Below are 16427 nucleotides of genomic sequence, written 5' to 3'. Positions count from 1 at the left end.
GTAGGTCCAGCTTTTCTCTCAAGGTACTACACTCTGCCGCGTATGAGTACTGACATTACACATCCATCGGAGCATACTGGCTTCATTTCTTGCGAGCTTACGCATATCCTCAGCAGTCACGGCCCATGTTCACTGCCATGTAGCATGGCTGTTCGTACACACGCATCATACAGTCTGCCTTTTACTCTGTGCGAGAGCCTCTTGTCACCAGCAGAGGTAAGAGCTCTCTGAACTTTGCCCAAGCTATTCTTACTCTAGCAGTTACACTTTCAGCACAACCCCGCCCCTGACTTGTCACCTAGGTAACGGAAACTATCAACTATTTCTAGTCTTTTATATATATATATATATATATATATATATATATATATATAATTCATATATATACATACATATTATTATATATTCATATATATACATACATATATATATATATTCATATATATACATACATACATATATATATATATTCATATATATACATACATACATACATATATATATATATATATGTATATATATTATATATATATATATACTGCCGGTGACAGTACACCCTAATTGGCACTCATGCCAGTGGAACATTAAAAGCACATCCGAACGTAGGGTGTAACCGGCCCACTTATGTGTACCCCTCGTTCATTGGACAATAAACTTTGCATGCAAAGACATATTCAGGCAAGTGTAAACAAATCAGAATCGCTGACGAGGCCGATGAGTATTGCCTGATTGGCACTCATGCCAGTGGAACGTTAAAAGCACATCCAAGTGCCAGGGCCACGGATTGGCTCCCATGGCAGTGACACGTGAAAAGCACCGTTTGAGTGTGAGTATTTCCATCATCGCTTTACCAGCACATGTGTTGGTATAACATGAAAAACAACATTTGAGCGTGGTCGTTGCCAGTGCCACCGGACTGGTTCCCATGCAGGTAGCACATAAAAACACCTTTTGAGCGTGGTTATTACCAGAACTGCCTGACTGGCATTCGGTATCACATAAAAGCACTCACAACAATCTCAGAGTTGTTGGTGTTAGGAAGTGCATCCAGCTGTACAAACTTTGCCAGATCAGACTGAGCCTGGTGCAGCCACTGGCTAACCAGTCCTCAGTCAAACCGTCCAACCCATACCAGCATAGAAAGCGGATGTAAAACGATGAGGATGATGATACTGATGATATAGCTACTACACACATTTTTTTCTCTCCTTGTTTTTTCTGTGTCCCTTTCTGTAGAAGAGCTTAGGCTCGAAACATAAAAGACTTTTTCTATTCCTGAGCGCTATACTAATACATCTGTTTGTTTGTACACCACCTACCTTCGTCTTTTGTTTATTTTCGTAAACTTTCCCTTTATATATATTATATATTATATATATATATTCTTCTCTTTTACTCTTTTACTTGTTTCAGTCATTTGACTGCGGCCATGCTGGAGCACCGCATTTAATCGAGCAACTCGACCCCAGGACTTATTCTTTTTGTAAGCCCAGTATTCTATCGGTCTCTTTTGCCGAACCGCTAAGTAACGGGGACATAAACACACCAGCATCGGTTGTCAAGCAATGCTAGGGAGACAGACACACAAACACACACACGCATATATATATATATATATATATATATATATACACACATACATACACATATGTATACACACACGCACATATATATATACACTCCAGCAGTGAAGAAAAGCACCACAGAGCGATGAAGTGGCTGGACGCGTTGCAAACACGTGGTTTCCAGTTCTGACCCGCTATGCAGCATCTTGAGCAAGTGTCTTCAACTTTAGTTCTGGGTCGACTTATGCCTTGTGAGTGAATTCATTAGAAGAAATAGTGTGAAAGTCCATCGCGTGTGTGTGTGTGTGTGTGTGTGCATATATGTGTATTTGCCCCACCCACACGTTTGACAACCGGTATCGATTTGTTTACGTCTCCTAAGTGGTTCGGCAAAAGAGTATAATTGAAAAATGTAGTAGACTTCAAAAAATAAGTGCTGAGTCGATTTATTCGACTAAAGCCTGCAAGGCCAAATGCCCCAGCATGACAGCAGTGCAACGACCTAAACAAATAAAAAAAAAAAGTACACACCCACATACATACATACATATACACAGGTAATAAACACCACTATCTCAACAGTGATTATAATCAGGACAATGCGTTTAGAAACAAAAATCTATAAATACAACAATTTAAAATTGATCTCACGGGTTCAGCGTTTTCCCATCGTGACAAATGTCAAGGAATATATGAATAAATTTGTATGAAATAATAGTTGGTTTTCCACGTAATAAAAAGACGACAACAACAACAACAACAAAAAAGTAAGAAAAAAGAAACAAATTGTTTCTCGAACCGATCAACATTCAAAATTAAAACATCTCGAAGAGGAATCTTAACAATCTTTATATTTAATATTATAATATTATATTATAACTAAAAAATAAAATTTTAAGTAACTGAAAGTTGATGGCATTTTAATGACTTGAATAATGCGTAAAGTTGAGAGAACGTCATTTCATTCAAAGTAAATAAATAGCTTTAATGACACTTGCGTAAGGCCAATTAAGAAGTTGACATAAGTTAAGTATATTGTTCCAATGCGTGTCTGTATATAAAGTTAGAAAATTATAAATATTGGTTATTACTTCAAAAGTGAATGTTATGTATTTTTAAGATTTAGCAGGAGACCCAATGGAATGCCAAATTGAACTTCGCGGCATGTGAAGGCAACACTCTGTGCACTTTTATAGACTTATAGTAATCTGTGGAAATAGTAACCGAATTTTATTTTCTGAAACTCATGTATGAAACTCATATATCCCTTTGTAGTCTTCGAAAATATGTTCTTGTTTTATCATCGTGCAGCGATCAATAAAGAATTCTACACCTACACACACACACACATACATACATACATACATACATACGCAAGCACATACATACACATATATGTAAGTATATATATATGATATTCGAAGAAAAGAAACAAGAAAACTAAAACCGAAGGAGTAGGAATTTTGATAACTGTCTCCCCCACGAAATAATAGGACCGTTGTATACTGATCAACAATACTCAGTGTCCCTTCAACGAATCGATAAAAAAATAAACAATTAAAACTATGCAAAATGCGAGAGGAAATTTATAAAAAAAAAAAGAAAAAAAACAAAACAAACGAATGAAAACATTCTAACTATCAACACATTTCCATTGTCAACACCGTAAAGAAAAAAAAAGAAAATTAACGTAATGGATGTAACAAATATTCATTTACTAAAAAAAAATTTTAAATGAGGAAAATTAATTAGGAAAAGTTATGGAATGAAAAGATTACAAAACTATTCGAATCATGTGCCAACTCACCAGGTTTCATGGCTGCCATTTCTTAGTAGTGACGTAACATTTGAGTTGACCAATCAAATGTCATTTTAAGAAAGTCAGTCAGCTTGGACCATTATCTTACCATTATCTTCAGTTCTACTAACTCTGTTGTTACTATAATTGCTACACTATTCTCTGCTGTTGTTGTTTAGCCCCAGGTCAGCTCTGATCAAGCAGGCATATTTGTAAAGACATTCCAGTCAGTCGTCGCTATGCTGTCTTCTTTCTTTTCCGTTTTTTTTTAAATTAAAAAATTTTTTTTTTTAGATACAGCCTATTTAGGATCTGTCGCGTCTCTTATTTAAAATGGATAGAATGTGATTTAGAGGAAAATTTCGGTGATATTCAGAACAGAATGGACAAAAAGTATAAGTGATTATATCGATGTCAAATTTTGGCACAAGACCAGCAATTTCGGAGAAGGACAAAGTCGATAACATCGACTTGTAATGCTCAAATGATACTTATTTTATCGACCCCCCCACCGCCCCAAAAAAAATGAAAGACAAAGTTGACCCCCGCGGTATTTGAACGCGGAACATAAAGCCGCTGGGAAATACCTATTTTTTTACTACCCTCAAGGGGCTAAACACAGAGAGGACAAACAAGGACAGACAAAGGGATTAAGTCGATTACATCGACCCCAGTGCGTAACTGGTTCTTAATTTATCGACCCCGAAAAGATGAAAGGCAAAGTCGACCTCGGCGGAATTTGAACTCAGAATGTAGCGGCAGACGAAATACCTATTTCTTTATTACCCACAAGGGGCTAAACAGTGAGGGGACAAACAAGGACAGACAAAGGGATTAAGTCGATTACCTCGACCCCAATGCGTAACTGGTACTTATTTAATCGACCCCGAAAGGATGAAAGGTAAAGTCGACCTCGGCAGAATTTGAACTCAGAACGTTGCGGCAGACGAAATACATATTTCTTTATTACCCACAAGGGGCTAAACACTGAGGGGACAAACAAGGACAGACAAAGGGATTAAGTCGATTACATCGACCCCCAATGCCTAACTGGTACTTATTTAATCGACCCCGAAAGGATGAAAGGTAAAGTCGACCTCGGCGGAATTTGAACTCAGAACGTAGCGGCAGACGAAATACCTATTTCTTTATTACCCACAAGGGGCTAAACACAGAGGGGACAAACAAGGACAGACAAAGGGATTAAGTCAATTACATCGACCCCAGTGCGTAACTGGTACTTATTTAATCGACCCCGAAAGGATGAAAGGCAAAGTCGACCTCGGCAGAATTTGAACTCAGAACGTAGCGGCACTCGAAATACCGCTAAGCATTTTTCCAGCGCGGTATAGGTGATTATATCGATAGTATTATTGTAACAGGTACTTATTTTTACTGTCCTCGAAAGAGAAAGTCACTGTCAGTTTCGATTTATACTGAGCGAAAATTGATCCCGGCTATCGATCGTTTTTGCTTCCTTGACAGCATTAGTAACACTTAGACACAAATACTACAAATATTAGTTCGAGGGTAGGATTGATTCCTCCTTTTTATTTTTAATTGGTATGGTTTAGAGAAAAAGGCAGCGACTATGGGCCTTTCCTGGCTCTCTGAGATCGGTGAGATAACACAGTTAACGATTCTCTAGAGCAGTGGTTTTCAAAAAGGGTTCCGCCAGTACAGTCCAGGGGTTCCGCAAGAAGTTACAAAACTACTAAAATCGGCAGTAATTTTTAATTCTCCTGTGCAGATATGTGTGCATAAATCTATTAAATTATTGCACAGGGGTTCCTCGAGCCAGTGGAATGCTTCCTTGGGGTTCCGCTCCAGCAAAAAGGTTGAAAAGCACTGCTCTAAAGTAACAGTATAGTGGAAACAAAGTTCACACTGTGCATTACTTTGAAAACTGCCCACTCGCACCGCGTTCCTGACTAAACTGGAAAATTCCTTATTTCTACCAGGAATCGCGACTCTTCATGCGAAATGAACTGGTTTTGGAAATGGACTATTTATTCTGTGCTATAAGCTATTACAGTGTTATGAAAAACTATGTAGATGCAGGGCTGTCTTTGTAGTATTACAGGCACCCGGACAAATCAATGCTCTGGGACCTATAGTATTTATTTATTGACAGCAATACATAAATGAAATTGGGTCCCTTTACCCTTGTTCGATATGCCCACGCCTTCGAAATGTACTATATAAATGAACACTAAATGTCAGGCCAGAACTGAAAAAAGGTTAGTTGTCATAGCCTAGATTTGGCTTTCCCCGCTTCCAAAAACGTAACATAACTTCAACTACAGCAATCTCATGTCAATAAAGCGGCGGCCAAATGTGGTTTGCAGCACACCCTATGTTAGTTATTTATGACCTACGAATTTTGAGGGAGGGAAAACTATTGTTCCTCAAAAGCAGGACTCTTTGGGAAAGAATTATCTCGGATCTTTTCGGTTTGAACGGCAGTTTTTAACATAATTTCTAGATAACTAAAAAATTTTAAACTTCGTATACTGGTAGAATGTGTTTATAAAACATCTTTTTCTCTTGGCTTTATTGAGAAAATTCTATGGTTTGTAAGATATTTGTTGTTTTTTTCTTCAATTTCTGCAATTTTAACCAATCACTGACGTCTATTGAGGTAAAAAAAAACATTCTGTGCCGTATGAATATGTCCCTCGTTTAAGTAACAGATTGGGTTTTTTTACATTTCTGAAGAAAAAAAGATACCCTTCCCCCACCCCTAACCCTAACTAACCCTAACCCTAAAACAGATTGAAATGCAATAGATCGATACTAGGGTCATAATTATGGGTGACAATTTCATATGACACCGCTAGAAAAAACTGCCGTTCAAACTGAAAAGATCCATTATCTCTATTATAAAGTGTTCTGGTCCAGTTATGAGTACATCTTGCACAATATGTGTACATTATATATACCTGTGACTCATATGTAAATTATACATTCAGCGCTGATTATCAAAATGCTTAATGAGCAAGTTAACGCGGGGCCTATAGTTTACATCTGACTTGGCCCCTTGGTACCAGTTGAAATAATGATAGGAGAGAACAAATGTTTTCCTTTAATTCATTTGTCTGTGTGCGTAAAAATTCTTATGCGGTGCAAAATGTCTTTTTTTTCTATGACAAAAAGCATGTACATACAGAATGTTTGTGCAAATGTAAACCTAAGAATTACTTTTATTTCAGCATGAGAATAATGACACATTTTAAGCATTAGTCTCTCAGCAATTGCATAGAAATGGTGGGAGGGAGACAAAATTAAATAAAGAAAGAAAAGAAAGTAAACTTCAAGAAAACCTGTTCTTCTAAATGAGCACAAAGACGATTTATAGAAGTCAAAAGCGAACTTGTTACGACTGATACAGTTGGTTGTGAGATCATTTTCAATAACGGTACTAATTAATTGCTACATTATCTTAGACAACTTGTCTTTTGTGCACTCGTTGCAAAATACGTGTGCACGCGCAGAAACTAGAGGGAATATTCAGGCTGCTACATTTTACACCTGGCCCCCAGCCTGTTAATCAGCTTTTACAGGGTCAGACGTGGCTCTGAGGTTAGTAGTTTGCTTCCCAAAACTCATGATTTCGGGTTAGGTCCACTACGTGGAACCTTGAAAAAGTGCCTTCTACTATAGACGAGGGCCAACCAAGGGCTCGCTAGAGGATTTGGTTGAAGGAAACTTTAAAAAAGCCTATCACACACACACACACACACACACACACACACAGATAATATGTATGTGTGTCTTTGTGATGTCCCCCCCCCCACGTTTCACAATCGGTTTTGTTTTCTTAGCGTCCTCGTAACTTAGCGGTTCAGAAAAAAGAGCACGATGGAATAAGTACTAAGCTTCAAAACAAAAACAAACGAAAAAAAAAAGGTACCAAAGTCGAGGATCAATTCGTTCCTCAAAAAACCCTTCAAAACGTTGCCTCAGTATGGCCGCGCTCCAATGACTGCAGCAAATAAAAGGATTCGATTCTATAGAGAAGAAGACTGCTTGTATGATAATTATCGTGCTGTAAGATTTCTCTGCAGACAAACCAACTGTACAACTAGTCCCATTACAATGAAGCAGTCATCAACACGTTGCCTTCTATACCCTACGCAGTTAATAGTGCAAGCAACTAACATTACGAGTCAATAAACAAACAAACACATCGCTTGTGTTCACCGACTTCTCGTGTTATATTTTGGAACGTCTAACATTATCAACATTACTTAATTTCAGATTAATACAGCATTTTTCCGAGGGGTTGACGGGCAGTTCCCTTCCCTCCCCGGGATATACACCCGAAAATTGATAGAAAAAAAAAAAAAAGAAAAAAGTTCACTAATTGTTACGTTTAAAACAGTTAAAATGGTTTAAAACTTATTAAAACTTGTCCGACATCATGGCAGAGAAAAGAAAAAAAGACATAATTATACAAGTTTGACTCCCCGCCGACTTTGTGGTCTCATAACTTTCAGAAAAATTGGTATTTTTTAATGAAATTTTCTTCATATTTCTTTCGGATAATGTAAATTGTGATTATGCTGAAATTTATTGTGAACAATTTTTTCAGAGGTGGTGGGGAAGAAATTTCGGACAATCCACACAAGTCGACTAACTAAAGAAAAAATTGGTATTTTTTAATGAAATTTTCCACAAATACCCTTCAGGTGGTGTAAACTACAATTATATCGGAATTTAATGTAAAAAGGAAAACTGGTGGGTTTCACACATCATATACTTATACGTATCTACAAAATAAAACTAGAAATTTTGGAAGATTTATCAATTGTGTCAATATGTATGCGCGCGCCTATCAGATTTTATTATTATTTTACATCTACTCTACCTGAAAAGTGTTTGTAGAAAATTTCATTAAAAAAATCCATTTTTCTAACAGAGGCAGGGGGCACACTTCTGTAGGTATAACAGAAAGTACATACGCGCACACACACACACACGGATACAAAATGCATTTTGCTTTCTCATTAATAAAACATGTGACGTGGGCCGAGAAGATTTTTCATTGGTACTTCTCATTTTGAAAACCAGTGGTCTAATCATTGCTGATAAGTTGTCGGTAGCGATGAGAACTTTGATCAGTTTTATCGTGTTTCACTTAATTTTTATTTCATCTTATTTTCTGATCAACAAACATAATTGCAACTATTATTATTAATATTTTTAAAGTAGCAAACTGGCAGAATCATTATCATGCCAGTCAAAATACTTAGCGGTATTTCGTCCGTCTTTACGTTCAGCTTTGGATCATGATTCTAGCGTTCCGCTCCCTAACTGATGGTAACTATCTCTGACTCGAGTTGTCATTCATTAACTAACTGATTGAGTTGTCACGAGCCAACTAATTGATTTTTGCTTGGGGTTCTTGCTTTTATAACTATCCAGAAGGATAGACATATCGTTGAGAACAATGGATTTAGTTGGTGGTATTTGTTATCATAATTCGAGCTTTTGTGGTCTATGAGAGGTAAGAAAGGTCAAGTGGTGAAAACATTATTTTGGCCTAGCTAAGGCATGTGGAAAATGTAAAACTACTGTCACAGAAAAAAAATCCATATTGTTTCACCATGAGAAAAGTTCTGTTGAAATGTTAATTTGAATTTGGCTATGGTGGATCGATTCCACTTCATGCCTGCAAGATCCACTATATCTCCCCTCCCCCCCAGTGCGGCTCCGAGGAAAGGAAACGAACGATCGAAGGAGAGAAAGAAATGCATGGTTGAGGAGAAATTTAGCAAATCAGGAGAAGGGATCGTTGAAGTATACACGGGACAATTTTCTATTCGGATTAGTTCGAATAGCGGTGTCGCTTTGCGTGCCAAAATATGTGCAGTCAGTGACCGGGCAGTACAGCAAATGAGTGTGTCTGTGCGCGTGAGGGCGTATACACGAGTGCAGGGACACGTATCAAAATTCACTGAAAAATAAGCTCAGGTGAGCGAGTGAGTGTGTTCTCAATCCGTGATATGAAAGATCTTCCTGCAGGGTTGCAGTGTGTGAAATGCCTTGAAAGTTTTTCCGAAGTGAAATGTGTCTGGTGCTGTTGTCATGGGTAATTGATGAGGTTAGCAAGGACGACAGTGTAAGCATGCTGGAGTGATGCGCAAGATAGATAATTTTCTCTATTAACTTCGTGACCAAACAGGGATCTAACAGGGGGAAATTATGTCTAAACATGAGTGCAGAGCATGTGAACGTTCGACGTGCATTGAGTCGGGGAAAATGTTGAGCTGATACAGACGTATTGCAAAACAAGGCCGTAGATTCATAATAGAGGTGTATGAGCACAGGGCTTGCAAGGCTGAGGCAGATATGCTAGTCATTGATTACAAATACAGTATACAGTATTGAATATGCCAGTGGTTAAGGCAGTGCTGAATATAGCAGCCGGTGCATGAGGTATTATATGCCTCGATCATGCAGGAGCAAAAGTGTGGCATGCTGGCGCGTTGAAAGGGACAAACAACTTTCTCTATGTATGCGTGACCGACCTAGGGTCTTACAGAGATTAGCTGTGTCTACAAGGACACAGGGAGTATGAAAAATAAGCGAGAAAGGGCATGTGTGGGACATGAATGTGACAGAGTTAATAGGTGTGTGTATAACAATGTGTGCAAATGGAAAGGTGCATGCGAAGAAACAAATTACAGACATTCAAAAGAAGAACATTTAGCAGAAACCAGGTAATAAAAACAGGTGAACAATGCGTGTGCAGTGCAAACATAACAAAACGAATGAAGTAAAAATGACAAACTTGGTTAGAAAGTCTTCTGGTCCTGGTAAGCTAAAAAGTAGCATTTGAAATGCAAAAATAGGTGCATGCAAAGTATGTTCAAGTCTATGGCTGTCGAAAAAGTTGCGCGTATGGGCTTCCATATTTTTATCCAGTTAGTTTCTGGGCACTAGCTGCCGAAATGATGCATTTATTGGCTTCCATGATCGGCAAATTCCTTACGTATCAGCAGTGTTGCATTTTCGTGGAGTGCATCGTAGCGTCGATCGCGGGATATAGAGCTTTTTGTAGCAGGTCGAAGGAGGGTGCATCTTGGTGGTGACGAAGGTTGTCATTCTTTTCCTTTGGTTTAGCGACTATTGATGTGAAGGCGGTAGTTCTTTAGTTCGAAGTCAGCAAAAATGCAGCGGCATATAACTTCAGAAGGTAGCAATTCTTTCCACACGGAGTCACCAATTTGATGGTAATGTAGCTTCAGAAGGCAGCAATTCTTTCGCTCGGGGTCACCAGTTGTTAGAGTTGAAATTTATTGCAACGGCATGTTGTAAGATGTGAAAGATGAACAATGTAAGAAGTTTTGAGGAAATATTTATTTATCGTTACATTGACTTTACCTTGCCTCGACGGGCAGGTGATAAAATCCTAGAGCATGCTATGTAAAGTTAGATGTGGTAGATTTTCCTTGTATAGTTTTGTGTACACGTTTTCTTAGCAGCAATCCACAGATAGCGATAGAATGATGTTGAAAGAGAACATAATTAGAGCTAGTGAAAGTTGTAGAAAGATGCCTCATGGTTGCTGACAGTAAATTTCATTTCTCCCTTTGACTATTGTCTTTAGTAGCTGCCTTGCTTTGGATCATGATTCTAGCGTTCCGCTCCCTAACTGATGGTAACTATCTCTGACTCGAGTTGTCATTCATTAGCTAACTGATTGGGTTGTCACGAGCCGACTAATTGATTTTTGCTTGGGGTGCTTACTTTTATAACTATCCAGAGTGATAGACATATCGTTGAGAACAATGGATTTAGTTGGTAGTATTTGTTATCATAATTCGAGAAGTTAGAAAATTCAAGTGGTGAAAACATTATTTCGGCCTAGCTAAGGCATCTGGAAAATGTAAAACTGCTGTCACAGAAAAAAAAAAAAAAAACTATTGTTCCACCATGAGAAAAGTTCTGTAGAAATGTTAATTTAAATTTGGCTATGGTGGATGGAATCCACTTCATGCATGCAAGATCCATTACAGATCAATCGAAAGTTTCTGACCGTCAACACTTGACAGCTCTTCTCACGGCAGTCGGTTTCGGTCCCATCTTCCGTGGTTGGATCCCCGCAGTGTACAGCGATATCTGCTCGGTGATTCGGGTGAACGGTTACCTATCCGAATCATTCAACATCATGCACTCGTCCATAAAAATCGAAGAAAGTGCTGCCGAAAAACCGAACATATCTGGTTGAGTTCGAGAAGCATGTACCATCATAGCCTGAGACTAGACACCTTCTAATCTAGTTTACACTGTTTCTGCTTCCTTAATAACCCTTATCGATTCTACTTTAATCACTCTTTTCAGGACGATCCACTATTTGTTGTTGACGATCGCCCCAGTCAACAACTAATTCACTAATCTGGTCTGTGTAAACATGACGAGTCGAGATCAACAAGTTCAGTTTCCGGCAAAATTTTTGCGAGGCGGAACAAGGTTGCTTTCGGAACCTACCTAAGATGAGGTAACTCATTAGAAATTTGAGAGGCTCCCTCTTCTATCTCCGACTTCTTCTTTGGATCCCTGAGCCCTCTGAATATTAGATATTCTGAGGTATGGCCGCATTATGGTTAGAAGCGTGTGGTTTTATGTTTAATTCTCGTACTACATCTTCGGCAAGGTTTCTCACCACAGCCTTGGACTGAACTGTACTTTGTGAAATAAATTTGATAAACAAAAACTGTAATGAATTTCGTAGTCCGTGATTCGATTCGGATCACCTGTTACACCCTGTAACAAAATTTTTATTTTTTTGTCTTTGGTCAGTAAGTGTAATTTCCTTTTTGCTTTTATAGAAATCAAAGGAAATGACTACTATTCCCTTCAAATTTTTGTGACCTGGACATCAATGTTTTGAAACTGACCTATTTTCCATTACATTTCAGACAAATATTGCTGAAGCAGAAATATCGTTACAACAAATATTCTGCTCAATCCAACAGATTTACTTGTCAGTTATTTGACCTTAATCACTTGAGCATGTCTCTAGGTGGCTGATATTATATTCATCTCTGACCATGAGCAGAAGTAGTGGGGGAGTACCATAGCCATGGATTCTTTGGGGGTTTGAATAAAAGTAACAAAAGCAAGGTTTGAAGGAAATATTAACCATTTTTCATACTTTCTAGGGGTGAGCAAATAGGAAAAAATAGTTTCTGTCCAAGGACATGTAGCGGATCTTGCATGCATGAAGTGGATTCCATCCACCATAGCCAAATTTAAATTAACACTGCAACAGAACTTTTCCCACGGTGGAGCAATGGTTTTTCTCCGACAGCAGGTTTACATTTTCCAGGTGCCTTTAGTTAGGCCGAAATAATGTCTTCACCACTTGACCGTCTCTAACCTCTTCTACTTCACCAAAAACTAGAATAGAAATAACAAGATCACCAACTAAATCTATTGTTCTCACTGATATGTCTGTCCTTCTGGATAGTTATAAAAGCAAGAACACCCCAAGCACAAGTCAATCGGTGACGACTCAATGAGAACGAAGTCTCACTGATCAGCTAGAGCCATGGTCAGAGGGAGAAATGAAGTTAACTGTCAGTAACTGTGAGACAACGTCCCACACCCTACAATTCTCACTAGCTCTAATTCTGTTCTCTTATAACATCATTCTATCTCTCTTTGTAATTACTACTAAATATCGAAGAGGATACAAACACAAACTTTACTTCGCATGCTTTTGGATTTATCAAAACCTGTCCGTCGAGACAAGGTATTGTAACGTAACGGTAAATAAATACTTCCTTAAAACTTCATGTATTGTTCATCTTTCACATCCTACAGTATGCAATTATAACAACAAAAATTTTATCGTTGCAGCCGCTGACTCCGACATTTCATATTATTGTGTACCTAATCAATCTTACCCGTTACAATTTGTAACTACACCGAAATAAAACCTTACCGTTACAATTGGTGACCCTCGACTTCAACTAAAAACTTTATCGTCACAGACATAATCATGTCTACCGGAAGAATTGTTATCCAAAGCTGCTCCACCTGAAGAATCGTCACCACTATCTTCAGTGAACAGAGTTTCTACAATTAGAATAATATAAACTGGCACTATGACCCGGCGTTGCCGAGTCATAGTGCTAGTGCATGCATATACAGCTGCGTGCGTGCGCACATACACGCGAGTACTGTCCAAATCTCCGACCAATCACATACAGCTAGCTGGCATTCAATTGGCGTATCAAGTTTCGGGCATTTTGATTGGGTTTTGGATAGAAAATTCACAAAAAAGTCACTTCTGTCGATTTTTTTAAATGGCATTGCGGGGTGACTGGGGAAATGTAAAGATGTGCACGACCACCCTTGGATGGTTTTGAATGACCATAGAAAGTGCAAGCCCTCTAACTGAAAAATTGTGGATTTGTATAAAGGACACGCACGCAGACATTTTGCCGTTTATATATAGAGAGAAATATTCCGAGATGTACTGTTCAGGAAAATGATTTGATCTGAAACCGTGTGTTAAAAACTAAAACAATGACCGCGTGGGAAACACATATTAGTCACTCGAAAACGCCTAAAGACTTAATTTTACTTCGGTGGATTGTCAACTTCACCTAGACATTTATTATTTAGTGATTCGACTGGCTGTTTTCCTTTATGATTAAAATATTAATAAAAATAATATATAACTGAAATCACAATATATTTTTTAAAAATTCTCTTTTACTTCTTTCAGTCATTAGACTGCTGCCATGCTGGGGCACCACCCCGAAAGGTTTTAGTCGAATAAATCGACTTCAGTACATTTTTTTAAAGTCTGCTTCGGATCTTTTCGGTTTGAACGGCAGTTTTTTCTAGCGGTGTCATATGAAATTGTCACCCATAATTTTGACCCTAGTATCGATCTATTGCTTTTCAATCTGTTTTAGGGTTAGGGGTGGGGGGAAGGGTGTCTTTTTTTCTTCACAAATGTAAATACACCCAATCTATTTCTTAAACGAGGGACATATTCATACGGCACAGAATGGTTTTTTTTTTACCTCAATAGACGTCAGTGATTGGTTGAAATTGCAGAAATTGAAGAAAAAAAAACAATAAATATCTTACAAACTATAGAATTTTCTCAATAAAGCCAAGGGGAAAAATGTTTTATAAACACATTCTACCAGTATACGAAGTTTAAAATTTTTTAGTTAACTAGAAATTATGTTAAAAACTGCCGTTCAAACCGAAAAGATCCTCTGCTTCTTAACACTATCGGTATGTTTTGCCGAATCGCTAAGTTACAAGAACGTTTACAAACAACACTGGGGTACTACTCAAGAAGAGTGGTCCCGGTGCGCGCACTCGCGCATCCACGCTAGCTAGTCGTGACTAGTCAATCCTACGACTACCTAGCAAAGTAAATAAAACACAAAATAAATAATTTTCTTACACAAAGTAAATCATTTTTTAAACAAAGTAAATAAAACACAAAAACATAAAGTAAGGATCGACTAGCTAGCGCGGATGTGCGAGTACGCGAGTGCGCGACCCGGGACCACTCTTTTTAAGTAGTACCCAACACTGGTTGTCAAACGGTGAGAGAAGGAACAGGCCCCAACACAGAGCTGGCAGAAATGTTAGCACGCCGGGCGAAATGCGTAGCCGTATTTCGTCTGCGGTTACGTTCTGAGTTCAAATTCCGCCGAGGTCGACTTTGCCTTTCATCCTTTCGGGGTCGATAAATTAAGTACCAGTTACGCACTGGGGATCGATGTAATCGACTTAATCCGTTTGTCTGTCCTTGTTTGTCCCCTCTATGTTTAGCCCCTTGTGGGTAATAAAGAAACAAAGACACACACACACTCACAGATACGCGCGCGCTCTTAGAAATTATTGGAGAATCGTTAGCATGCCAGACTTAAATGTATCGCATTTAGGTAAAGGAATTTTTGTCTAGCCGCTATGACAATGGTATCACCTACAAAAATAGCAGCAGCAGTAACTACAACACAACGCTTGGCAGTATTTCGTCCGTCTTTTCATTCTGATTTCAAATTCTGCCGAGATCGACGTTGCCTTTCATCTTTTTGGGGGGATCTATAAAATATTTAAGCATCAGTCAACCATCGTTCCTCCCAAAAGATTCCAGCCTTTGTTGTTGTAGTTGTCGTCGTCGTCGCCACCAAACTGTGAAGTCACGGCAACTCGGAGCTCCGTAAGTTTTAAGAGCTTAATCGATCCGCTGATTAAAAACCCGTTCAGACGTTTATTTTCTGTTAACTTTATTCTTGACACTGTCCGAATTGCAGTGATAATATTTCTGTTTAATTGCGTCCCTTTTTAGGGGGTGCAACTCAGTGTTATGAAATTTCTTGTAAGAAATTTTCCACTTTTCTAATATTTTAATAAAATTTCAAAAATTGTCAACGTGGTGAATGCCTATTTTCATCCTATTTTCTTTTGAGCCTCTTTTCATGCTTTTTAAAAAATATTTATTAATGGTATACTTACACAAGTGTTCCGCCCCACTGACTTTGTTGCCTCATAACTTTCAGAAAAGTGAGTATTTCTTACTGAAATTTTCTACAAATACCTTTCAAATGGTGTAAATTACGATTATTTAATGCAAAATAAAAAAAGAAAAAGAAAAAAGAAAGAAAAGATGGTATATTCTCATAGATACATACCAACACACATCACGTAATTTCTCAAAAATTTCATGTTACATTTGTAGACATATGTTGGATGTATGTCAGTATGTATGTGCGCGAGGCCGCCAATTTTTGTTTTTCCGGAATTTTTCAAAATTTAAAAATTTGGAACGCGACACAACAATAATAATCGACAGTGGAGAGCGTCCTGTGAGCCCGGTTTCAAGTGCCAAGGTAGCCATGACAATGGAACACGATGTCCAAAGGCAGGCAAGTTGGGGGCTTTAGAATTTTTGGATCTTTTCGGTTTGAACAGCAGTTTTTTTTTCTAGCGGTGTCATATGAAATTGTCACCCATAATTACGACCCTAGTATCGATCTATTGCATTCCAATCCGTTTTAGGGTTAGGGTTAGGGGTG

At 38.3% G+C, this 16427-nt stretch overlaps 1 protein-coding gene and 1 long non-coding RNA gene across 3 annotated transcripts in view; both read right to left on the bottom strand.

Moving 5' to 3' along the window:
• Positions 1-1148, bottom strand: part of LOC118767324 — an 11045-nt gene extending 9897 nt beyond the window's left edge. The window contains exon 1 of the long non-coding RNA XR_005003240.1: positions 1103-1148. This is a non-coding gene — a long non-coding RNA (uncharacterized LOC118767324). The remainder of the gene's footprint in view (positions 1-1102) is intronic.
• The window catches only part of LOC115222612 (steroid receptor RNA activator 1), a 59845-nt gene extending 43753 nt beyond the window's left edge, over positions 1-16092 (bottom strand). Inside the window, exon 1 of one of the 2 annotated variants that reach the window (XM_029792914.2) lies at positions 16044-16092. In XM_029792914.2, the coding sequence (XP_029648774.2) occupies positions 16044-16077 (34 nt within the window). In that variant the 5' untranslated portion in view covers positions 16078-16092. Of the gene's footprint in view, positions 1-3372; positions 3845-16043 lie in introns of those variants that run through there. The other variant, XM_036511693.1, reaches the window with a different exon arrangement.
• Between the last annotated feature and the right edge of the window lie 335 nt (positions 16093-16427).

This window comes from Octopus sinensis, linkage group LG20 (genome assembly GCF_006345805.1).
Source record: "Octopus sinensis linkage group LG20, ASM634580v1, whole genome shotgun sequence".
NCBI classification, from domain to species: domain Eukaryota; kingdom Metazoa; phylum Mollusca; class Cephalopoda; order Octopoda; family Octopodidae; genus Octopus; species Octopus sinensis.
The sequence above is the reverse complement of the archived record's forward strand: the minus strand, read 5'-3'. Positions and strand labels throughout refer to the sequence as shown.